We start from the raw sequence: 25,487 nt of genomic DNA on the forward strand, positions 1-25,487 counted from the left end.
TCTGGTGTGAGCTGAATGAAGAGGAGCAAAGCGTTCAGGGGGAGAAGTCAAGTCTTTATTTGTCTTTTACATGAAAACAAAATCATCTGGGGGAGGGAGAGAGCACATTAAGGGAGTGAGCCGGCTGCCTGCACCTTCTATGTCGGAATGCGGGCAGCTGCTCAGACATGGGGCTGGTCCCATAGAAGCCCGGTGATGGTGGCTGGACCAGAAGCGGTTTATTTATTAAAGCACCATTTTCAACTAAGTCTCACCCAAGCTAAGCACAGGCTGTGGTCACACTGGGAAGGAACACTGTCCTCAAGAGCACAGAGGAGTTGACATGCAGCGGGGCCCGGCAGGGCAAGCGGTGGGGGCCGGGCCAGTGGGGAGCAGGGGGGATCAGTTCACAAAGAGTGAGCGGGTGAACTCGACGTAGTCGAAGGCGGTGGGGAGCTCGCGGCCCTTGCCGTCCACATAGGGCTTCATGTGGGAGACGCAGTAGTCGGCCTGTTCCCGGGTCAGGTTCTGGAGGGAGAGACACATGGGCTCAGCCTACCTGCCAGCCGAAGCTGGGCTGGTCTAGGCCGGGGCCAGTTCTGGTTCACACCTGAGCTGTGAGCCCCCCACATCCAGCACAGGGCAGGCCCACCATCGGGCCTGTAGCTCCAGTTGTCTGCAGCACACTCCCTGCCCCTCCCGTGGCCGCACCTGGTAGAGCTCCTCCTTGGTCACGTAGGGCTTCCCCTCGGAGCTCAGGGCCCGGAAGGCACTCTCGATCTCCTCGCTGGACTTGACATTCTCAGTTTCACGGCTGATCATAAAAGCCATGTATTCTTGCAGGGAGACATGGCCATCCCTGGGGGAGGGAGGGAGGGAGCAGGTGCAGTGAGTAGGCAGGAGGGGTAGGAGCCTGGGGCCAGGGCCACATCCACCACTGTCCCTAAAGCTCACCTGTTGGGATCCACGGTGTCCAGGATCGCCTCAAACTCTGGGTCAGGTTCCCCCTCCTCCACCATGGGCAGGTCGTAACCCAGGGAGCGCAGGCAGGACTTGAACTCCTGGTGGTTCAGCCTGCCAGACTTGTCCTTGTCGAAGTGTCTGCAGCAGAGCCGAGGGCTACTCAGCACAGGGGCCCCGCCGCCCAGCCGTCCCCAGCCAGATGGGGCTATACTTACTTAAACATCATGCTGAACTCCTTAAGGGCCTCCTCAGTCACACCTGTTGTGTTCCTGGAAGAACAACAGAATCAGGGGCCAGCCAGCCACACGGCAGGTGGCACGTTCTATCCTGTGCCAGCTTTGTCGCCGACTGTTGGACTCTGGCTGACCCCGCTGGGCCCACCACCCTCCAGGTGCAGTACCTGGCCTGGATCTGCTGCTCCAGGTTATGCTGCATGCGCATGCCCAGCTGGTCAAGCTGGTCCCACTGCTGGGCCAGGCCCACAGTGCTGTGCTCCGTGTACTTGTTGTCCAGGATGAGGGCTTCCTCCATGGCAGCCCCCAGGTCCTCAATCTTCTTAAGCTGACTTCTCATGGCTCGTATTTCCTGGTGCTTGCGCTGCAGGGTTGGGGCAAAGACAGGGATGGGACTCACTCTCAGGCCTGGCCCAGGAGCCCACAAGCTCCCTCCTGGCCTCAGGTACTTAGCCTGAGGCCTTCTAGGATGAGAGCAGTGGTGACACTGCAGAGAGACTTTCAAGCCAGCTGGTCAACCCGCAAGGGAAACCATACACTGTGGACAAAAAGGCCCCTCCCTTTTCAAGTAGGGATCCAGGTAGCAGTTGCCACAGTCTGCAAAATGACAAGTCCCAGGCTGCTTTCAGACTTGGGAAAAGCCAGCCCATGAGGGGCCCGACGGGCCAAGAAGGAAGAACAGGTCTGCCCAGGTATGGGGGTGAGGCCCGAGCCAGGTCTGAGCCTTCAGGCACTCACTTTGGTAGCTTCAAGCTGGGATTCGAGGGTTCCAGATTCTTCCACCATGCAAGACCTAAACACAGAAGCATAGTGAGGGAGGGGACCGATCCTGCAGACGGCAGCTCAGGACCAACTCCCTCTTGGCTAAACACCAGTAGCCTGCAGGTCCTTTGTTAAGGAAACAAAGCCTGTCTGCTATGGGCTGTGCTTCCTGACTGGCCCTGGGAGCATGAGAGCAGGAAACACCTCTCCTGTTTCACAGCCATGCAGGCTGAGGACCCTTTCTCAGGTGATTGTCAGCCCCAGCCAAGTGAGGCCTCCAAGAGGTCACTTGGGAATTAAGTTTTGTTCCTTGAGGGGACAACAGAGCCCCTTTTCTCTGCAGCCGTGGGGAGGACAAGAGACCCAAGACAGGAGGCCTAAGGGCTGAGGACCTGCCAGCAGTCCCAGGCCCCCTGGAGTCTCCTTGCTGGTGCCTAAGGAGCGGAGCCACATTCAAGTGACACTGCAACCCCTCAGAGGAACAAATGAAGAGGCCCAGGTGGGCGTCTGGCAAGTGGTTTATGTTGCCTAAAAGGGTTGGCTGTGACTAAGCCCTGGGACTCAGGTCCCACTGTAGAGCCAGGCCTCCTTACAGGGCTAAGTTCTTGGGGGAGCCTACTTCTCCCCAGAAGAACACAGTAGGAGGTCATAAAAGGCTACCAGTGAACAAAGACAACAAATGAGTTGGGGTCACGTGCAGGGACGCGTTCACACAGTGTGCAAGACCTCAGTGGGATTTTAACCCCGTTTCCACAGTACCCAATGTTTGCCCCAATCTACCCCTGGAGACCTGGAGGACCAGAGTGAGCTCCAAAATCTCCCCAGGTTCAAAGTGCACTAGCAAGGCAAAGCACCAGGCTTCCTCCTACCCCAGCTGGCGAAACTCACAGGCAAGCCCCGTCCAAGGGGAAAGGCGCCCCAGGACTTGGGGCAGGAGGTGGGGCCAGTGCAGCAGAGGGGAGGACAGACCCTCCTGCCCAAGCGGCTGAGGGCGTGGGTTAGTCAGAAAGCGGAGCCGCCTAGGGAGTCCAGAGTGCATTGGTAAAACCACAGTGAGGGAAGAGGAGAAATAAGAGGAGAAAAACCTTCCAGACAGATCATCCCCAACTTCATACTGATAGACACGAATGACCCGACGATATGCTATGCTAGTCAAAGAAAAGAAACCAAGTGAATACACCACAGGGCGGCAGCAAGGGCCTCCCTGACAGACACGCGCCACAGGCAAGGGCAACCTGGCACCAGCAGGGACCTGGAGGTGGTGGGCCCAGCGGCCACCTTGGGGCAGCTCAGTGGTTCTGGGCAAGGCGGGACAAGGCTTGGGAGGAGCCACAGGAGAGCGGGCACAGCACCACAGAGACAAGACCAAGCGCAGCAGACAGGGCGGGGTGTGGGGAGAGCCAGGGAGCCGCAGGGCTCAGGCCGCGAGCTGCCACTGTCACCCCTGCACTGAGTGGACTCCTGTAGCCTGACTGGTTTGGGCAGATCTTTCCCATCACCATCTCCACCCGCCTGGCTGTCCTGTCTGTAGAACCTCAGGGGCACCAGTTAAGCCACTGTGGTCTTGGTGGAACTGGTCAAGAATGCAAGGATGAGCATCCTGGATGAAGGTCCCCAACTCTGCAGAGGCCCTGCTGGGAATGGGGGAGCGCCCTGCTCCTCTCTGGGCTCCTCCAAGCCCTGTCTCCACATCACATAGTTAACACTGGGCACTTCCTTCTTTCTACTAGGTTACCCTCCCCTTAGAGGATGCTAGGGGTCACCTTAGTCCTGGGGGGAGGCATACTCTGACCACACCTTGTCTGCACCCCCAAACTGTTATCTAGCTTCATGCACCATGGACATCTAGGGGTGAAATATGGCCTCTTTGGACAGACTGGGGAAACAGGCAAAAGAAGTCCAATATGATCCCAGGGGCTGAGCAGCAGTTGGGGCTTTTGTTCTGGCCTCCTGCTCGGTCACATTTCCCACCTCAAGAGAACCTGTGAATTTGGGTGGGAAGGTGGAAGCACTGGGCCGGCCCCCAGACTGCAGGCCCTGTCAGGGAGGAGGGGTGTGGGGAGAAGGCACACCCTCCTTGTCAGGTGACAGGGTGGGTGGGCAGGAAGGCCTGGCCTGGGATCTTCTACAAGCCAGGCCACAGGGGGACGAGGCTCAGGGACAAGCACACAAGACACCAAGACATCACGAGCCCGGAAAAAGAAGACAATATTAACCCATCGAGGAGGTACGTTCTGTGGAGTGGAGATCCAAGCAGCCACGAGACAAGGTGGTGTCCAGACGCAGCAGCAATCAGGGGAAGGGACAAGGAGGACACGATAAAGAAAGAAAGAAAAAAAAACCAATATTGTCAGTACCAGTCTGCCTTTGCTCCTGCCCTGGCCGTTGCCTAGCTGCTGCTGGGGGTTGATCATGGCTCAAGCATGCCCCCCACAGAACACCTGGGGGCGCAGCCTCAGGGGAACGTATGGTGAGCGCTGTTCTGACTGCCCGCCCGCCCTCTGGGGGCAGAGCCACGGGCTGTGTCAACCTTTTCTGTTAGTCCAGCCAGGCCACCTTTTTTTTTTTTTCCTCCCAGCACTGGGAAGTGAACCCAGGGGTGCTTCATTGCTGAGCGATGCAACCCACCCCACCCAGCCCTTCTATTTTTTTTTTTTTAATATTTATTTTTTAGTTTTAGGTGAACACAATCTCTTTATTTTTATGTGGTGCTGAGGAGCAAACCCAGTGCCTTATACATGCTAGGTGAGCACTTTACCACTGACCCACAACCCCAGCTCTGCCCTTCTAATTTTTCAAAAATACATTTTGACATGAGTTTTGCTATATCGCCCAGGCTGGCTTCAAATCCATGATTCTCCTTCCTGCCTTGGGCTCCTAAGTCTCTGGAATGACAGGAAACAGCACCAGGTAGGCCTCCATTTTTTTGTTTGTTTATGTTTTAATGGTATTGGGGTTAGAACCTGAGTATTTTTCTGCTGAGCTACAACCCCAGCCCTTTAAAAAATTTTAAATTTATTCTTCTGATATTAGGATTGAACCCAGGGGCACTCAACCACTGAGCCACATCCCCAGTCCTTTTTATATTTTATTTTGGGACAGGGTCTTGCTAAGTTGCTTAGAGCCATGCTAAATTGCTCAGGCTGGCTTTTTTTTTTTAATTAAAAAAATTTTTTTTTAAGTTGACAATGGACCTTTATTTTATTTATTTACATGCAGTGCTGAGAATCGAACCCTGGGCCTCACACATACTATGCAAGTGCTCTACCCCTGAGCCACAAACCCAATCCTCAGGCTGGCTTTGAACTCTCAATTCTCCTACCTCAGTCTCCCAAGCTGCTGGGATTACAGGTATGCACCACTGTGCCTAGCCCCAGCCCTTTTTATTTTTTGAGACAGGGTCTCATTAAGTCTCCCAGGCTGGCCTTGAAATTGTGATCCTCCTGCCTCAGTTGCCCAAATTGCTGGGATTATGGGCGTATACTACCACACCAGATTCAGGCCCCTGGTTTTAAACGTGTTCCCCATGCCCAGGAGCTGGAGTTCTGGGGACCAGCTTCAGGACTGTAATGCGCCTGGGTCAGTCCCGCAAAGGCAGGCACCTGGTCTCCTGGATCCACTGGTGGAACGCGTTGGCATGCTGGGCAAACTCCTGGCGCAGCTTGTCATTTTCCTCCTGCCGCCGCTGCTCCTTCTGCAGCTCCAGCTCCCGCTCCTGAGCCAAAGGGAGGCAGATGCCACTTTGGCTGGCCCTGACCCTCCCTCTCAGAGGGGTTCAGCAAGGACATGGCTACACCCTGGGGAAGCTGTTCAGCAAGCCTTACATCTGAGGGGCAGGAAGGGTGGAATGTTAGTTGGCTTGGGCAGGGCCATACGTGGGTAGGCGCACCTTGATTATTTTCTGCAGGTTCCTCCAGGTCTCCTCCAAGGCCTCCATGGTGAACCAGGTGTAGGGGTTGGAGGCCACGCGGAAGCTCTTGATCTGGCGGTCCAGCTCAGCCAGCTGGTTGAAGTCGGCCTGTGCGGAGCTGAGGGAGGAGCGGAAGGCATCATGGGCCTCACGGAGAGCCCTGATCTCCTCCAGGGAGTTGCAGCGCACCGGGTCCGTCAGGTCCTCCTCTGCATTCTCAAACCAGCTGTTGAAGGCAGAGGCCTTTTTGGCAAATGTCAGGAAGAGGTCCTCCACCTAGAAGCAGAGAAGCTGATCAGGAGTCGCCGGGGCAGGACACACCATCCGCAGGCAGGAAGACAGGGTAGGTGTGTGGGCAGGAGGTGGGACAGCTCTCAGGAATCCAGGCGAGTATGGACTGTTGGGAAGGCAGCGCCACGCTCTGCCTCCGGTCTCCCACACCTGCTTCTCAGCCTTCACTGCCTTCCGTTCCTCTCTTCTTGCCCCTGCACTCACACACCTGTCTCTCTCCTGTGGCTCTAAAGGGCAACTTCCCAAAGGCAAAGGTCCCATCTGCCTTGATTTCAGCTGACCACCCAAAGCCTGGTCTCAGCTTCCATGGGCTGAAGCTTTGGTGTCCTTACAGGGTGGTGGCATAATACTGTAGAGTGCTGACCCTGTCAAGTGCTGAGCCACTTGAGCCTTACCTGCTCCCATCCTCACCTTGCGGAAATGACTCTGAGCCTCCAGCAGCTTCTTCTTCCGGGTGGCTGAGTTAGCCAGAAGCTGGCTCCATCTCTTCATGAGGGAGGCATGTCGGGCTTCAATGGCCTTGGATTGAATGTGCTTAGCGGCCAGCAGTTGATCTTTGAGGGCAGTGATGTTGGCAATGCCCTCCTGCTGGAAGGCCTGTAGGCCAGCATCAAAGGTTTCCTGGAATGAGGAAGTGACAGAGCCACTTACAGTGATGGCAGTAAGACTAGAACTTGCCTTTCCTGGTGCATAGCTCACAGCTTCAACATCTGTCCTCCCAGGTAGGCAGCCTGAGCCTGGCTTCCTCTTGGAACTTGGGGCTCCCCTCTCCTTTCCTCCTTGCCCCAGACCTCAGATTAAGGCAGCAGCCTCCTCGCAGCCTCCTGCCCCCAACCAGCACTCCACCCAGGCTCTGGGCACTGGCCCTGGACTACCGACTTGCCAGGCCCTTCCCACGACCTGGGAGGGCCTGGAACACTTGCCTCCCCATTTGACCACAATCGTTTTACTTTTATGACTGAGCCCAGGTCCATGACCCCTGGCAACACACTCACTTTGCCAATAAGTCTGGAAGCTCCAAGTCTCAAGACTGGAGCCACTCACTGCTGAGGACCTTTCAGGAGATCTTCTCAACAGCAGGATGACACGGACCTCCTGCTGTCTACCAGAAATGCCAACCTAATAAATTTCACTAACACTGGCCACACTGACCTGCTTGGTGAGGAGAGTTTGGACAGAAGACAGATCTCGGCCATAATCATCTGTCTTCAAGCTGTTTTCCTTTTCACCTAGAAAACCAAGCGTGGAAGCTATACCACCCTTTTGCAGCGCAGCAAGATGTATTAAAATAGAAAATGAGAGGATTGATGCCAACTGTTATTCTGTTTACATTTAAATTTTGAAGTTACTAACACCTTTCTTGACCTTAGATCAGTTGGCTTCCCCTGCACCCAGGCTGAACCTCCCTCTGAGGCACAAGAATTACCAAGGTCACACGGGCCCTGCTTGATATCAGCGCAAGGGAGTTGGATGACACCCCAGCCTCTGGAGGCAGGTTCTCTGACCTACACTTGATTAGTTTATTTGTTAGAGAAGAAAATCAACTGCATGGGAACACACAAGTCGTGGCTCTGGGAACAACCCTCCTGCCCTGGGGAATAAGAAACTCAGGGTCTTGCTGAAGCTGCTCACCAATCCAGGACTCCACCACGTCCGCCTTCCAGTTGAACTGGAGGAAGGCCGAGTTCTCGTCTAGCTTCGCCTTCCTCTGGGCCGCAGCTTTCTCTAGGTCGGACACTTTCCCGTTCAGGCCTTTCATCTTTGAAGAGATATTCTCCTCGTGGTGATTGTTCTAGGCCATGAAGGAGAGCACACCCTGTCATCCTCGCTTCCCACCATGGTCACCTTTGACCCCAGAAGGTGCTTAATTTCTGTCAGATGGTTCACCCCCTTGACCACTGCTGGCTTAGGGGCTATTGATGAGGCTTCCAAAGAGCAAGTGGAGTGAAAGCCTCAGGATGAAGACCCAGAGGCGGCCCTGCTCCTTTTGGGAAGGGACTGACATTTATGCTACAATGCCTGGGAACTGAGCCTCATGCACTCCACAACTGAGCCACATCCCCAGCCCTTTTCATTGTTTCGAGACACAGGTCTCCCAGGGTTGCCCAGGATGGCCTGAACTTGCGATCCTCCTGCCTCAGCCTCCTAACCCACTAGGGTTATATAGGTGGGTGCTACCACACCTGGCCACTAGTGTTATGTTTTTTTATTGGGAGCGGGGGAGGGAAAAAGCCTAAGGAATTATTATTCAAATAAAAAACTATATAGCCAAGGAATGACTACTATAATATGCATTAAAAACAGTGGTTCAGAAAAATGTTTTGATACTGAGGACACTGAAAATTGCTAAGCCCTAAACACTGGGACTCAGTCTTCGTTAAAATCTTATTTGAAAGGACACAGCAGCCAGCACAGAACTGAAAAGAGCAGCTCTGCAGGAGAAAGCACTGCTGGGGACAAAGCCCCAGCTCCTTCCAGAAGCCCAAGAGCTTCCAAGCCCAGTTATCACACAGCTCACAGAGCTGAGCTGTCACAGGTGTGAGCAAATCACAGAGTCTCTGAAACTAGTTTTTTTTTTTTTTTTTAAATTTATGCCGGGGCTGGGGATGTGGCTCAAGCGGTAGCGCGCTCGCCTGGCGTGCGTGCGGCCCGGGTTCGATCCTCAGCACCACATACAAACAAAGATGTTGTGTCTGCTGAGAACTAAAAAATAAATATTAAAAAAAAAATTTATGCTGATGCAGCCACAAAGAGAGCTTTCCGGTGATGAGATGTCCAGCTTCCCATAGATCAAAACCTTAGCCACAAGGGCAGTTACCAAACGCAAATTTTGTAGCATTCAGTCTCAGATGCTCAATGTGTGTGTGCTATTCCTAGGAAATGGGGGTTACCAAAACATCTGTCCTATGACACTAGACACCTGTCCAAGCTCCCAGGTGATTAGAGGTAGTGGGCTCTGGACTGATGGCTACATGGCTTGTCTGGAACTGAAGCATGGGGCAGCTTTGGCCCCTCTGCTGTCAGGACCCTTTAACTTGCTTTCTCTGGGAAGAGCTGTTTGAATGAAAGATTGATTCATTTCTAAATTGTCCTGTACTATAGACGGGTTCTGGATAATTTATATTTACAAAATTTGTAAAGCAACGTGATCCTATAAAACAGATCTAAGGCAGCTATTTTATAGTAGGTATGTCTACATCATGTACAGACAAAAAATTTAGAAGGTCAGACGTGAAGACTGTGATATGGCTGTCTCTGGTGCCTTTATGGGTGATTTCTAGTTTTTCTTTCTTTCTTTCTTTCTTTTTTTTTGAGATGGGGGTCTTGCTATGCTGACTAAACTGGTCTAGAACTCCTCTCCTGGACTCAGGTGTTTTTCCCCCCTCAGCCTCCTGAGTGGCTTTGTAGGCCTATGCCACCATGCCCAGCTATGAGTACTTTGTTTTACTTATTTTTATTTTCTACTATATCTTTAAATAGCTTGTACTATTGAGAAATAAACTAAAAACAGCATTTTGGAAGTGCTATTGTCACAAAAGAACCAAGAGGAATACCTCTCTGTTTAATCAGGCAGAAAAAGTAAACACTTCATTAACTTCACTAATTGTCTTCAGAAAGGGGGAATCAGCCAACTGATCGTGTAATCCTCCTCATCCTTATGAAACATGGGACCTTTGTCTCCACACAAACCTCAGTCTGGGCAACATCCCAGCAGGTGAGCTCTGTGGGCTACTGCGTCACCTGCATGGAGCTGTCCCTGAGTGGGCTCACCTTCCTGATGAGGTCTTGCCCATTGGTGCACACGTCATTCACACGATCCTTGTGGACAGTGAAGTCAGTCTCGAAAGCTTCATGTTTCTTCAGTAAGCCCTGGAGAAGAGGAGGAAGGCTAGGTACTGAGCGCTGGCAGGTGACCTGCTGCGCAGGGACAGAGGGCAGCTGCACTGATGGGGCCAGCCCTCAGCTCCATGGTCCAAGTGGGAATGAGAGGACACTGGCAAGTACGTTTTATAAAGAGAGTGGAAACAGGATGCAGTAAGAACCAGCCATGGACGGGGCTGGGAAGCTCTGGTCAGAGAAGGCCTTTCTGAAGAGGTTAAGGACCTGCAGGTCTCTCTGCCCCTCATCACACTATCAGGTAAACATCCAACAAACATGCACACCTGTTTAGCCTGAAGGACCTCCCAGGGACCACCTAAGTCTTCTTCCTCCTCCCCAGTACCCTTGGCACTGGAGATGACATGCTCTTGTTGTTTCGAGGGAACTCAGCCATGCACCAGAGGGGAAATCGCTGACTCCAACCAGATTTCTAAGTGGTCCTCCCGGTCCCCACTGTGAGGTAGATGGCTCAGAGGCCACCTTGATTCTTTTTTTTTTTAAATTTTTAGTTGTAGATGGACAAATACCTTTATTTCATTTATTTATTTTTATGTGATGCTGAGAATCGAACCCAGTGCCTCACACATGCCAGGCAAGCGCTCTACCCCTGAGCTGCAACCCCAGCCCACCACCTTGATTCTTGGGACTGGAAACTTAGCTTCCACAATCTGCTGGCTAGACCTCAGAAACATCAGAACATGTCATTTTTTAGCATCTCTTACCAAGAGGGGAGTCTCCATCTCCTTTGTGACCCTTGTCTGCTTTAGGACTGGCTTTTTTTTGTGTGTGTGTGTGCTGTTGAGGACTTAACCTAGAGCTTTGTGCATGCTAGGTGACCCTCTACCACTGAGCTATACCCTCAGCCCTTTTTATTTTTTGTTTTGAGACCAAGTCTTGGTAAGTTGCACAGGTTTGACTTAAACTTGTGCTCTTCCTGCCTCAGCCTCCCGAGTTGTTGGGCTCACAGGCATAGGCCACTGTGCCTGACTTGGCACTGATTTTTTTTTTCTCTTTACAGTACTGGGATTGAACTTATGAGCTCTTTAACCATGAACTATATCCCAAATTCTTTTTAAAACTTAATTTTATTTTGACACAGGGTCTTGCTAAGTTGCTGAGGTTGGCCTGGAACTTGTAATCCTCCTGTGTCAGCCTCCAGAGTGACTGGGATTATAGGTGTGCACCACCTATAATTGGCCTTGGGACTGACTCCAACAATAGAACACAGGGAGAATAATAATGAGCGATGTCCTGAGAGACCCTGCAGCATCTCCCTTTATCTCTCTGAATGCTGCCAAAAGAAGCTGGTTCAGCTTCCTGAAGAATAAGAAGTCACGTGGAAGGGGATTGAGCTGTCCCAGCCAAAATCTAGGCCTGGCTGTCAGCAGTACAACTGAGGCCTAGGATCTTTCCACCTACTGCCTTCTGCCAGGATGCAGATGCACAAGGGATTTCAAGCGAAAGTCCAGAGGAAATGCCCACCAACTCACAGAATCTCGGGTAAGAGAAATAGCTGTAGCTCTGAACCATTGAGTTTTAGGATTGTTATGCAGCACCTGTTAACCAATGTATGGTGTTCTGCCCGCACTGTGGTGCCTGTAAAGGTGGAAATAGGGTTTGTGCTGCTGGGGTGTGCCTAGTTAAGAAGAGGTCACTAGGGTAGAACCTAATCCAACTGGACTGGTGCCCTTTCAAGGCGGTGAACTCGACAGAGACCAGCACACAGAAGAGAATGCAAGGGAAGAAGAGACAGAGAGAAGACAGCTGTGTAAAAAAGCAGAGACTGGAGGATGCTACCGTACTCTAAGGACACCTGGGACTATAGGATACTGGAAGACGAGGAAGGGCTTTCTATAAGCTGGGGAGTGAATGGCCCTGCTGGCATCACAGTCCAGACTTCAGTCTCCAGAACCGTGAGACAGTGCGTTCCTGTACGCTGAGCCATCGAGTCTATGGTTCCCTGTCTGGCACTCCCTAACCTGGATAGCAGCAAGCGTGTCTCCGTAATCTTCACTGGCCACCAGCGTCATTTTCTCGTTGATCCAGGCTTCTTCCTCTTCCACATTGGCTACAAACTGCTGATACTCCAAGGACTCCTCTAGCCGCTGACCCCTAAAATTACAGAAGATAGGAAAAGCCATCAATCTCCTCTGACTAACACCAGCTTAAAAACACTGAGGAAGGAAGATGTATGAGTGGTTTGCTCCAGCCTTCCATGGGATACAAAGTAGGCAGTGAATTGTTCAGAAGGAAACACACTGGGTCCAGATTTGGGTACAGGACAAGCTCCAGCATGCTGGCCAGAGGTGGCCTGGAGCACATGCCTAAGAAAAAGGGCTAGGAGCTAGCAGGAGGCCCAGGCCTGGCACTCTGCACCCAAGAGCTCCCTCATCTGAGAGCTCACCGAGCAGCTGCCAATTGCTTCAGCTCTTTCCAGTGCTCCACAAACTGGGCCAGACGCTGCTGGATCTCCTCCTGCCCGATGGTGTTATCATCAGAGAGCTTCTTCCCAGTGTCCAGGACGCCCTGGTAGGCAAGAAAAGTCAGGTCAATGGCTGGTAACACTCTTGGTACCTGCTTCTGGGTGCTTCTATCTTGAGGCTTCCAGAAAAAGGCCTCAATAGCAAATTCAAAACTTCTCCTTCATGGTTTGGGCTGAGGCACCATGAACATAAGACCTTAGTGGAATAAAAACAAGGGATTCTTTGTCACCTGGCCCATTCCCACCCTAGAAGACGCCTCCTCACCTGAATGGCTGGCTCATGTGCAGCCAATTCTGCCTCTAGCCGCTTGTGTTTCTTCCTCAGATTCTGAACACCTGTGAGGTCTCGGCCATAGTCCTCGGAGCTTACTAGCAGCTTCTTCTCCCTGGGGAACAGAAGAAGAATGCTCATTTTCATGTGGGCTCAGCTGCTGACCTGTGGTGTCCTCACCACACCTAGCAATATCTCTAGGAAAGCCTTGCTCTTTCTTGGAAGACACACTGCCTCTGTCCATGTGCACTAACTCAACAGTACCCCGGTTCTGCAGAGGCTGGTGCTATGTTTGGGATGGGGCACTGCATTATGAGCCCCATTTAACCATGTATCCATCATAGATCTGTAAATGCATTTGATATTTAGGTGCATAATTTTTTTAAAAGTTTTAAGAAAATAACTAAAAGAGAGCTTCATAAGTGGTTCGACAAAATGCTACATCATTTTCAAAAGACAGACTGACATTTTGGGGGACGGGGAAACTGGGGAAACACAAACAAAAACACTCTCATTCCTTGAAAAAGTGATCTTCCCCAGAACAGAACAAACCCACTAACACCTAAGGGACCAAAGGGCAAGGTTGATTGGAACATCAAGGACTGCCATCAGCTCGGGGCCATAACTGGTCATCCACTACATACCTTGACAGCCAAAGAAATGAGGCAACTCAGGCAAGCGTGTGTGGAGCTACGGTCCAGCCCAGTGGAGACTCTGAGCTGTGCCCTTTTTTTGAGACACTTTCCTTCCTCATGGTCCAGAGAAGCCTGAAACAACCTGCCTCTGCAGGCAGCCTGTATTCCTGCCTGCTGTTGAAGGCTCTAGGGGTTTCCTAGAAACACAAGCATGCAGCTGTATGAGCACGTACTTGATCCAGGACTCCTCGTCATCCATATCCCGGAAGAACTGGTGCAGGCGGTGAGACTCGCTCAGCTTGGCTCGTCGGGAAGCTGCCATGCTCTTGATCTTCTGGAAGCGCCCATTGATGGTGTCCCTCTTGTCCTTCACTTGGGAGGTGTCAAAGGCACTGCTGGTCATCAGGCTATCTGCCTGGCTGTTCAGGTCCTTCAGGCGATCCTGAGGGGAAGGGGCAGACAGGAGGGATCAAGAACCCGGATCTCCCATGAACAGCTACTTGAAAATAAGAACTCAGGATTCCTTACTGAGGTATGGAGCCTTGTGGACCCAAACTGTCCTCTCTGCACTGTGGTGGGGAGCACCAGTGCTTCAGCTGCAGCACGGCAGCAGAAACAGAGGGTTCTTCATGGTCATCTGCCTCCAGTAAGAAATGCAGTTTCCCCTAAGAATATCCTTTAAACTTTCACTTTTATTTTTGTTTTTTTTTTTTGGTGCTAGGGATCAAACCCACGGTCTTGCACATGCTACACACATGCTCTAGCAATAAGCTACACTTCAACATTCTTTTAAAAAGTAGCGAAAATTCATTTTGTTAAATATCCCCAAGCCTGTTACTTTTAAAAAAACTGAGTTTACTACTATTCATAAAATCCAAACTTTTAGGAGGAAATCAGAATTTTGAAAAAATTATATCTGCCACCATGAGCTTGACAACCTCCCCTAACAAAGATTTTTCTGAAGAGGCTGGTGGTGATATCAGTGAATGTGATATTTTAGTGTCACCTAATAGAATGTGTCAACACTTAGAACAAGATCTACCAAATGAGACATGCATGCTGCTATAAAATCACATGTGCGTAAAAGACCCATCCACAGTCCAGAATGCACCAGTGTATTTTATTTTATTTATTTTTTTTTAAAGAGAGAGAGAGAGAGAGAAAATATGAATTTTTCAACGTTTATTTTTCAGTTCTCGGCAGACACAACATCTTTGTTTGTATGTGGTGCTGAGGATCGAACCCGGGCCACATGCATGCCAGACGGGCGCGCTACCGCTTGAGCCACATCCCCAGCCCGCACCAGTGTATTTTAATAAAATTATATAATAAATTAATAAAATTAATTTAGGGTGAAAAACTAACTGATAGGGGTGTGTCCCCTTCATCACCACTGTTAGGGATGAAGAGCATGAGAAGAAGATTACCTCTAGATAGGGAAGAGAGGTGGGAGGGAAAAGGAGGGAGAAGGGGTACTGCATGGAAGATGGAAGGAGACCCCTTTTGTTATACAGAACATATGTATGACGAAGTGAGGAAAAAGAAAAAAAGAGTGTGTCACATTAGATTGGGTAGAGAGAAGTGATGGGAGGGGAGGGGAGGGGGAAGGGGGGAAAGGAAGGACAGCACAATAAAACAAGACTTTATTATTGCTGTATGTATTATGTGACTGCATGACCAATGTGATTCTGCAACCTGTACACTCAGAAAAATGAGAAATTATAACCCATCTGATTCAAATGTATGATATGTCAAGATCATTGTACTGTCATGTGTAACTAATTAAAACAAATTAAAAAATTATTTTTTATATAATATAGCTGTTTTCATACTTTTTTTTGAGAGAGAGAGAGAGAGAAAATTTTAATATTTATTTTTTTAGTTTTCGGTGGACATAACATCTTTGTATGTGGTACTGAGGATCGAACCCGGGCCGCACGCCAGGCGAGCGCGCTACCGCTTGAGCCACATCCCGAGCCCAAAACAAATTAAAAAAATTATCAAAAAAAACAAAACAAAACAAAACAAAAAAAAAAAAACAAAAACAACAACAAAAAACAAAACAAAACAAAAAAACCAGGAAAGTGACACTGGTGTAATCCAGAGGGTTATGCTTATATATTATATGCCACCCAATTTTTATATGCACTCATTCATGTATATGTGAGATTACGTTCAACTGCAAAGTCCCAGGCAGTTTTATTACATGTGTAGGTGCATATAAGCAAGATACAGAACTCTTCTGTTCCCACAGGGAGCTCTCCTGAGTGGCCCCTTTACAGGTACAGCCCTTTCCCACCCTACCTCATGGCATCTACTGATCTGTTCTCTGTATCTTTACTTTTGTTATTTCAAGAATACAGAAGCAGGGGGCTGGGTTGTAGCTCAATGTTAGAGCACTTGTCTAGCATGTGTGACGCCCTGGGTTCCATTCTCAGCACCAAATACGAATAAATAAAAAAATTCATAAAAAAGTAATAAAAGAATACAGAAGCAGAGTCATATGGTATTGTAAATCTTTGGGTATTTTTTAAAAAAATCTTTTTTAGTTGTCATTGGTCCTTTGTTTTATTTTATTTATTCATTTATTTATTTATATGCAGTGCTGCGAATCAAACCCAGTGCCTCACACATGCTAGGCAAGTGCTCTGCCACTGAGCCACAACTGCAGCCCAAACCTTTGGGTATCTTTAAAATTAATTTTTAATGATGGTGAGTAGTGACAGATAAGACCTAAATAAACAACCTTTCTTATGGGCCTTGATAATTGGCAATCCCTGACCTTGCCACCTTGAGAGCCAATACGTTGGTGCCAGACAGCACTCTCCTTCCCCAAATGTTTAGCTCTCTTCCTGAGGTGCAGATACCTGGGGCCTGATGCTTTCCCACTCACTACGTGGCTGTGCCCACCCACCTTACCTCATGGGCAGAGATGTCTGCCTCCAATAGCTGATGCTTTTTCAGTAAGTTATTCACAGAAGCCAGGTCTTTGCCATAATCTTCTGATGCCAGAAGGGCCTCCACCTGCAATGAAAACAAAAGGGAAAGGCTGCAGTGCAGTGTCCACATGGTGCTCTGAAAACTCCAGGGTGCCCAGCTGGTATTCCAAGTTCTTCTCAGCCATGAGGTGTGTCACCTACTTAGCTGGGCCAGTTTGACACTCTCCCCCTCTGCCAATTCAATGCAACTCAAGAGCCCATTAATTTCAACAGTGTGGCCAAAGCCCAGGCCTGCCTGGTGGGGTAAGGGCAAAGAGTGCAGCACCCCACTGTGCTGAAACACCCTAGGCAAAGAAGCAGGAGTGTGAGCAGAGAATATCACACAGGGATGTTCATAGCAGTAAGAATGTATGCCCTTGAAACAGGGAAACAAGAATGTCCAACAATATGGAAATGATCAAATACACTGGGGCTCTGCAAGGGACTTACCCAGTCACTCAAATGGTAGGGAAGAATTTTTATTGAGTTGGGCTAACACTCCCCATATATACTAATGAAAAGTTACACCTCAACTACATGAAATACAAACACCTCTTCAAATACTCAAGGACATACACATAAACTGGAAAGATACACTCTAAAATGTTAATGGTGGTCTCCAAACTTTCTATTCCTAATCTCTCTACTTACCAATTTCCTCACTCTGGCTCCCTGACTCCCTGCTCTTCTGGCTCTATCTTGACATAGATTTGTCAGAACTGACCACCAGCTAGACCCCCTGTCTTTTCCTTGCTGTATTCTCTGGGAGGAGTGACATAAGGTTCAGGTCCTACCCCATCCATATCAGCTCTTTTCTCTAAATCCTCACAGCAGATAACTCATATTTGCTAACAAGGACTTTGGTTACTGTGTACCTGGTGAGCCCTCTCTACTAGTGGTTTTGGGCTTGCTTGCTGCCTTATTATTCCAAATGACAAGAAATTCCCTGCTCCAAGGAAGGGAGATGCATTACCTCAGAGAGCCAGAAGTCAAAGTCCTTGATTCCAGTGTTGAAGTTCTGCTGTTTGTTAGCCTCTTTCAGTTTCTGGCTCTTCTCAGCTGACTTCTGCACCAGGAATTGCCATTGGTCAGCTAAGGCAGCCAGGCGGGCCTGTGGAGGAGAATGGAGTTGCTGGGCTGGTGGAATCTATGCCCTCTCCTGAAGCCCAGTTTGAGAAAATCAACGGAAGAGCCACTAATACCAACATTCCATCTGCAATGCAGCCTTCGCAAAGTCCCTAATCACTTTATGTTCTTAGGTCCCTGCTTAAGAGGCAACATGCTATGGATGGTCAGGAAACCCTGGGCCATACCTTGACAGCGTCCTCACTTCCAGCACAGGCCCCACGCTCGATGAGGGAGTTGCCCATATCGATGACCCCACGGATCCGGTCAGCATTGGCATGTAGTTCTGCTTCAAAGGCCTGGTGCTTTTGGTGCTTGCTCTGAAAATGCCAAAACCACCTTTCAAAGCCAGCGCCTGCGAGGCACATCTTTTAAGGCAGGATAGAGGCTCAAAGGGAGGGAGGGAGTGAAGGAACTTAGAAATGGGTCAAGAGTAAATGTACTTTATAGAAGGCAACCAGAAGGCGTGTGAAATGTAGGGTTTGATCTGTGAGGAGTTCAGTGAGGGTTCAGGCTGGAAAAGAAAGGAAGCTCAGGAGCAGGGAATGAAAGTCAGTTCTGAAAGCGTCTGCAATAGCTCACTGGGAGCAAGTCCCAGAAGCACACACTTTCTAACATTGCACAGCAGACAGCAATGGCCATGTTCAATTTTGAGCATACTTGTATGTCAACTTCCATCCATGGCTTTACCTTATTGAACAAAAGCTCTATGTGTGGGGATATCTCATCATCTAAGGCAGCCATCACCACATAGCAATAGATTTGATGGCTGGTTCTGTCCTTCATTGAGGAAAAAATCTATAGCTCCTATAGAACTTGGCTTTGTTGGTGTATAATTTGGTAGCTGTCATTAATCAAAACATCAGGCTACTGTCAAAACATAGGCCTGATGACAGGTTGGAATTTACTCTTGCTAGGAAGAGAGGGCTGGAGAACTACAATGGTTTTTAAGAATTCATGAAGAAACAAAAGGCGCTGAAGCACTACAAGAAGCAAATGCAGGGACACAGCTGCAGCATGATTCTGCAAAAACACTTGGATGAGAAATGCAGCGTCTTAGGGGAAAGCGTTAATGGGGGGAAAAAACTAAAAGAAAAAAAGTACTAGATTTGGGGAAGAATTCTGCATCAAATGTTTCATTTCAGAGGCAGCAATTGTCAGAGGGTGCCTCCCCACCCGACTTGCAGTGGCTCAATTCGGCACCAACATAACATGTTGGTGTGGTCATACCCCACCCTCCTGATGGAAAACACAAGGACAAAAGTCACTCCCTCTTTTTTTTTTTTTTAAATATATTTATTTAGTTGTAGATGGACACACAGTATCTTTATTTATTTTTATGTGGCGCTGAGGATTGAACCCAGTGCCTCACACATGAGAGGTAAGATTTTATCCCGAGCTATAGCCTCAGCCCTCTAAGTCCCTCTTTCGTGTATTGCTCCAACCACTCTGGTTCAAACCCCACTTATTTTCTTTCTACAAATTCATTCCTTCCACTGACATGCAACTTTTTAAAAAAAATTAATTTTTTTTTTTTTTTTTTTTTTTTTTGCGGGAGACTCTGAACCCAGGGACAAGCTTTACCACTTGAATTACAGCCCCAGCCCTTTTTATTTTTTTTGTTTCTTTTTTAGGAGAGCTTTATAGTTATTCTTTTTGAGACAGGGTTTTGCTAAATTCTTCACCCCTGAGTTGCTGGGGTTACAGGTGCGGATTTGTTACTTCTGAGCTACCTGCTGATGGACGTGTCTCCTTTCACTGTGCAACATCTGCCTGCTCCTTTCTTAAACTCTGCTCCTGCTCCTCTCAAATCTGGAAGCAAACCATGTCTCTCCACAGCTCTCTACCTGCACCTCTCCAGGGGACAGCACCTTTGGATGCCAGAAAGGGTATGCATTCAACTCTCACCCCCGACCCCAGGCTAGACTGCCCTGCCTGGGCCACAGCAAGACTGAGACAAAAGTCTGTACAGAAAAGCTACTTATTCCACTTTCAACAGAAGCATCTCTTGAAAGAAAGTGGTCAACTACTGCCCCGCAAATCAAACACTGTACAGAACTTGACTTGGGGGAGCAGAGAGGGTAGGGTTGCAGGCTAATTACAACAGAGAAGGCCACATCCCACAGGGACACTTGGATGGAGGGTGATGGAGTATTAGAAATGAAAAGCCTGGATGAGGAGACACCAGCAGACCACATGTGAGCACAGGAACAGTACTCCACAGAGAACAACACAAATACCACAGCTCATGAATCTATTAACTCTTAAAAACATGGACAACTTACCAGCAGCTTGGAAAGCTACAAAAACAGATTAAAAGAACAAGAGTTCAGTACACTGATGTGAACACATATATCAGCTATTAAACAGACTCACCCTGCTGTTATACTTCCCCTGGGAAGCTCAGCGCAGTTAATAGGAGGGGTTACATAGACGTTTTGTAGCAGGCTTTGATAGAGACAACTTAGGGAGGCGGCTTTCAAACGGCTCTAACCATATAGTGAGGCTTTCCACTGTCAGCTTATTAAAATAGTTGTCACTGGCTTCACCATGGCCGCAAAGTGTTTTACAGGTATATCCCCTTCAAAGACACCTTGTTTAACAGAACCTACTTAGTAACATGGGGCTATTTCATCCCATCAGCCCTGCTCACCTGGATGTTGGTGGGATCCTTGTACGACTCATCGCTTGCTGTCTGTAGTTTTTCACTGATCCAAGCTTCAATCTCATCCACATCCCGGCTGAACTGCTGGAGGGTCTGAGATTCTCCCAGCTTTGACCTTTTCTCAATCATCTGGGCTTTCAGGCGTCGCCACCTGAGAAAGCGAACCAGAAGAGCAAATGTGAACAGCCCTTTCAATGGAGATGGAAGCTAGAAGACAGGCAGGCCAGGCATGAGGGCTCGAATCCTGCCAGAGCTGGGACTGTTGTGCCACAGGACACCCACCTGTCCAAGACCTCATTGCGCCGGCTGGCAATGTCTCCTTTAGCATAGTGGCCGGCAGCAATGAGTTGGTCGGCAAAGGCCTGCAGGGCGGCGATCTTCTCCTCCTGGGGGCAAACAAAGGGTAAGGTGAAGTTAGCCAGGGCTGGGCTTTTCTACACTGCTGGTCTGCAGAAGAGAACAGTTATTTTGGGTGACTGGGAACTAGCTAGTGACAGGATCAGAATACACTGACACTTTAGAAGCAGGAGTGTAAAAAGCCAAAAGAAAGCTTGATTTTAATCATGACTAGAGTAGAGTTTTAATTTAGGAAGATTCCGGGTCACATTGGGGTAGGGCAAATGCTGGAACACTAGGAAATGTCAAACAATAAGGCTGCATAATAGGAAAATGTTATCAGACTTTTCTATCAAAAACAGAATAGTGTTTTGTCCTTTATATTCACATACTCACCTACCCACATTTCCTTCCTTTAAAAATAAAATGATTTTTTCTGTGACAAAACTAATACTAAATCCTCAACATTACTGGAATTTATTTAAAAATTTATAAGTCTATTTTTTTGTACTGGGACTGAACCCAAAGCCTGGTGCATATTAAGCACAGTCTACCATTAAGACACACCCCCAGCCCCAAAAGTTTTTTAAAAAGTTATTTATGAAAGTATTTTTCTGACCACAGAGGTATTCTTTGGATATTTAATGGTATCTACATTGCTTATTTTTGTAGTTAACACCAGTATTTTTGTTTTGTTTACAGTACTGGGGATTGAACTTGGGGCCTCTGGAATGCTAGCCAGGGCTCTATCACCTAGCTAAACCTTGAGCCCTAAAACAAGAATTTTTTTTAAAATATTTATTTTTTTAGATATAGTTGGACACAATACCTTTATTTATTTATTTTTTATGGTGGTGCTGAGGATCGAACCCAGGGCCTCACACGCACTAGGCGAGTGCTCTACCACTGAGCCACAACTTCAGCCCCCAAAATAAAATATTTTAATTTAAGGAAACTGTTGAATCTCTCTAGCTGAGAAAACCAAGTCAGTGACTGTTTTTCATTCTAACTGTTAAAAAGAGAAAATGCCAATCAGGAAAAAATCTAGATTCAGACTCCATTGTTGAGGGCCTTACCTGGACATTGATAGCTTTGTCAAAGTCTTCATGTTTTTTGATCAGAGCCTCCACGCTGTCCAGTGAGTCTCCTTTGTCTTCAGTGTTCAGGAAGGCCTCCCGGGCAGCCATCCAGTTCTCAGCTTGCTCACAATCCCGATGAAATAGCTGAAGAGGCAGACAGGCCAAGTGAGAAGATGGGGCCTTCTGCAAGGAAACCCCTGGTCAGAAACCCAGGCCACACGCACCTGCAATTCAAGGCACTGATCCAGCATCATTCTGCGTTGAACCCAGGCCTTCTCCAGATCTGCACGCTCCTGATCAAGAATATCGAGTTTCTCCTTGATCTCTGGGCTGGCATAGTGCCCATGAGCCAACAGCTGCTGCCCAAACTGCTCAAATGCCTGGAAAGTGCCAGCTCTGGCATCAATTTCTGTCCGGTGTTCCTGCCAAGTGGAGGGAAAGGATTAGATAACTGGCAGAAGATGCCCATTCAAGTGTCAACGAGTGGCTCACAACCATGGGCAGGGGCGAGGCTACTCAGCAGGCAGGTGTACCCACCTGGTGTCGCTCCAGCAGAGCTTCCGCTCCAGTGACATCCTTGGCTAGCTCATCTGAAGACACCAGCCCTCGTATTCCATTGATCCAAGACATGAGGTCCCTGGAAACCAGATCCAGGGACTATGACACTACCTGGCAAGCAGACCTCCCGCCCAGGAAAACAGACCCACATCATTCTTGCCTCAGAAGGTCATTTGGGGTTAATCTAGTCAGCTGCTGCATGTGCTGGGTCTCTAGGCAAAGGGTTTCATAGCCTCTTGTTCTTCTAGATGAGATATTGCAGGGGCGGGGAAGCCCATCATTTCTCAAAGGGAAAATTAATAGCTTACAACTAAGACCTTTTACCGTATGGAATCCAAGTTCTAACAGAAGTAATACCCATTTTGATGGCTTCAAGTAAAAAGTCTTTCTTTAGGACAAAGTCTTGGAGCCCTAGGCCTAGGTACATTTAATCCATTTTTCATGGAAATACCAGTACAAGGGGGGGGGGGGTAACAAGTATATAGAGCAACATAGCATATGATTTTTTTTCCAAAGGAAAATACACAGCGTTACAAAGCAGATCAGAGGATCCTAAGTCCTGGGAGTGGTTAGCTAAGGGATGGAGTGTTACTCTACGGTAAGAAAAAGGTTTCCAAACTTGACAGATATGATGGCTACATAACAGCGACTACATTAAGAACCAGGGTATGGCATACTTGTTACTTGATCTTTGCCTCAAAAAAGAGGGAAAAAATCCCAGATTAGTAACTGAGACACCCTACCTGAGACCTAGAAAGGAAAGTGGCCTCATCCACCTACTCCCATCCAAATAGGAATCACCTGACACTGCACACATACATATGTGGGCAAGAACACTGCTAAAGAGCACAACACACCCTGACAGTACTACTGAACAAGTTACACATCGCCCACCCCACAGAACACTATGTAACCATTAAAAGACTGAGGCACCAGACCAAAGGACAGTCTATAAGACACCTGTCCTGCACTAAAAAAAAAAAAAAAAAATGCTAATGTCATGAAAGGGCAGAGGGATATTGTTCTAGGTTAAAGGAAACTAAGACAAGACTACCAAATGCACTAGGAATCCTTGTCTGGACCTTGGATCAAGAATAAGCCTTAGAAATAAAATATATAATGGAATACAGGCATGGCAGCACATGGCCTATAATCCTAGTGACTCAGGAGGCCAAGGCAGGAGGATTGCAAATTTTAGGCCAGCCCCAGCAATCTGGCAAAACCCTGTCCCAAAATAATAATAATAATTAAAAAAAGAAGGGCTAGGGATGCAGCTCAGTGGTAGAGTGCCACTGAGTTCACTTGTCAGTATCTCTTCCCTTCTAAAAAAGGGGGAAAAAAAACACAAAAAAACAACAACAAAAAAAGAGAGAGAGTGTGTGTGTGTATAAATATAAATATATATATAAAGACTGAAAAACAAATTGAATATGGACACACTTGGTTTTTTGGGAGTGATAATGGAAATGTAGCTAGGTAGTTTACTATCAATGTTGGGACATGTATGCTCATGTGTTCAGAGGCAAAGTGTCAGAGATATTCAACCTGCTTACAGGTGCTTAAACAAAAAAGTGTCCACAGATAATAAACAAAATTAACTGGTGACTACTGGTGTTAGCATCACAGTTGCTCCTTTTGTCATTCTTTCAGATACTCTGTGGCCTTGAAATGCTTCTAAAAATTTTTTTGATGAAAAAGACTAAGGTATATCAATATTAAGTGAAAAATATAAAACCATTTAGCATGTGGCTGGGGCTGGGGCTCAGTGGTAATGCATTTGCCTGGCATGTGTGAGGCACTGGGTTTGATTCTTGGCATCATATACAAATAAATAAAATAAAGGTCTATCAACTAAAAAAACCCAAAACATTTAGCAAAAGGATGAGGAGGTGAGAATGTCTACATGTGTGTGCACAGGAAAATAGACTTAAAAATATGATTCTATGTTCTAGACCTCTGAGCAATATTTAATTTTTACCGGAAATCGCTAAGAAAGCGCTGCAGGTCATGGGAGTCACCCAACTTCGCCTTGCGTTGGTCTGCACGTTTCCCAAGGCTGGTCCAGGCCTGATTTAATTCAGTGCACTTTTCTTTAAGGTCCTCTGCAGACTCCGGGTGAGACTGGATCAGGCGCTGGGCTGTCTCCCCGAGAGAATTTACCTATGGGAAGAAAACAGTGAGAAAACACAAATAAAGGAGGTGAGCTCTGCAGAGAGTAAGACTTGGCTCTGCTCCATGCACCTCTCACCTTGTCACCGAGAGCTGCAAGGTCCCTCTCAAAGCCCTCATGCTTGCGCTGCAGGGCCTGGACGCTGGCCAGATCATGACCATAGTTGTCTGTGTTTAGAGCCTGATTCTTCTCTTCAATCCATTCTTTGGTCTCATCAGCATCTCTGTAGATCAAACACACATTCAGATTAACAATCACTGAGATTAGCCAGGTGCAATAGTGCATGCCCATAATCCCAGCAGCTCAGAAGGCTGAGGCGGGAGGATAGTAAGGCACTCAGTAAGGCCCTAAGCAATTCAGCGAGACCCTGTCTCAAAAAATAAAAGGGGCTGGGGATGTGGTTCAATGATAAAGTGCTCTTGGGTTCAATCCCTGGCACAAAATAAATAAATAAATAAATAAATAAATAAATAAATAAATAAAATAAACACATAAAAAGGGCTGTGGAAGTAGTTGAGCACCCTGGGTTCAATCCCCAGTACAGCAAAGAAAAACTCAATAAACAAATAAAAAAATATAAATAAATTATCAGAATTGTTTGTCTTGGTTCCAGGATGAACAGAAAAAAATCCTTTGTCAGAGGTAAGCACCTATAGTTCTAGGAAGAGGAGGAACACCACGTCTGCACTCTCAGTACTTACAAGCATCAGCCTGTGACAGATATGGCCCCACGTGCCAGAGAGTTCACATATTAGCAAGGCCCAGCCGATACTCCGAGACCCCAGTCAGTAAGTCTGGCCATCCACGTCAGGCAGACAGTCCCCTTTCTCCCTCGTCTGGCCCCCTCACCTGTGGAATCTCTGTACTTCATGGGCACTGCCTAAGAGCTGGCTCCGCTCCTCAGCCAGCTGCTGCAGGGACCGCCAGCGCTCATTCAGTTCCTGCGGGAAAGTGGCAGTGTCAGCCCTGCTTCCATCCTCCTCCATTATACCCACAACCAGGTCTTTGGAAAATGACTTAAATTGACAGTACGTATAACTTCCTGTGTCCAACCTTCCTGGTGGAATAAATGAGTATACAACAACAAAATTTCAGGAAATCAAAATCAGCCATATCCAATGACTGGCATTCACCCAATTGCCTGACCTAGGAATCCCCTTTGGAACAGGCA

At 48.1% G+C, this 25,487-nt stretch overlaps 1 protein-coding gene across 8 annotated transcripts in view; it reads right to left on the reverse strand.

The window, feature by feature from the left end:
- Positions 1–43: 43 nt before the first annotated feature.
- The window catches only part of SPTAN1 (spectrin alpha, non-erythrocytic 1), a 72,779-nt gene continuing 47,335 nt past the window's right edge, over positions 44–25,487 (reverse strand). For 2 of the 8 annotated variants that reach the window (XM_081278926.1, XM_081278924.1), the window contains 30 exons: positions 25,166–25,257; positions 24,395–24,539; positions 24,125–24,306; positions 22,126–22,225; positions 21,813–22,010; positions 21,586–21,732; positions 20,456–20,559; positions 20,162–20,324; positions 19,794–19,808; positions 17,697–17,828; positions 17,357–17,494; positions 16,325–16,429; positions 13,639–13,847; positions 12,765–12,885; positions 12,422–12,543; positions 11,997–12,129; positions 9,910–10,008; positions 7,771–7,930; positions 7,291–7,367; positions 6,550–6,759; positions 5,827–6,123; positions 5,540–5,652; positions 4,154–4,171; positions 3,023–3,085; positions 1,914–1,968; positions 1,343–1,539; positions 1,158–1,211; positions 934–1,080; positions 691–838; positions 374–507 (listed from right to left, as the gene is read on the reverse strand). In XM_081278926.1, coding sequence (XP_081135052.1) covers positions 382–507; positions 691–838; positions 934–1,080; positions 1,158–1,211; positions 1,343–1,539; positions 1,914–1,968; positions 3,023–3,085; positions 4,154–4,171; positions 5,540–5,652; positions 5,827–6,123; positions 6,550–6,759; positions 7,291–7,367; positions 7,771–7,930; positions 9,910–10,008; positions 11,997–12,129; positions 12,422–12,543; positions 12,765–12,885; positions 13,639–13,847; positions 16,325–16,429; positions 17,357–17,494; positions 17,697–17,828; positions 19,794–19,808; positions 20,162–20,324; positions 20,456–20,559; positions 21,586–21,732; positions 21,813–22,010; positions 22,126–22,225; positions 24,125–24,306; positions 24,395–24,539; positions 25,166–25,257 — 3,870 coding nt within the window. In that variant the 3' untranslated portion in view covers positions 374–381. Of the gene's footprint in view, positions 508–690; positions 839–933; positions 1,081–1,157; positions 1,212–1,342; positions 1,540–1,913; positions 1,969–3,022; positions 3,086–4,153; positions 4,172–5,539; positions 5,653–5,826; positions 6,124–6,549; positions 6,760–7,290; positions 7,368–7,770; positions 7,931–9,909; positions 10,009–11,996; positions 12,130–12,421; positions 12,544–12,764; positions 12,886–13,638; positions 13,848–16,324; positions 16,430–17,356; positions 17,495–17,696; positions 17,829–19,793; positions 19,809–20,161; positions 20,325–20,455; positions 20,560–21,585; positions 21,733–21,812; positions 22,011–22,125; positions 22,226–24,124; positions 24,307–24,394; positions 24,540–25,165; positions 25,258–25,487 lie in introns of all 8 variants that reach the window. The other 6 variants (XM_081278930.1, XM_081278927.1, XM_081278925.1 and 3 more) reach the window with 5 other exon arrangements.

Source organism: Spermophilus citellus, assembly GCF_964194105.1.
Source record: "Spermophilus citellus genome assembly, chromosome: 2".
NCBI lineage: Eukaryota > Metazoa > Chordata > Mammalia > Rodentia > Sciuridae > Spermophilus > Spermophilus citellus.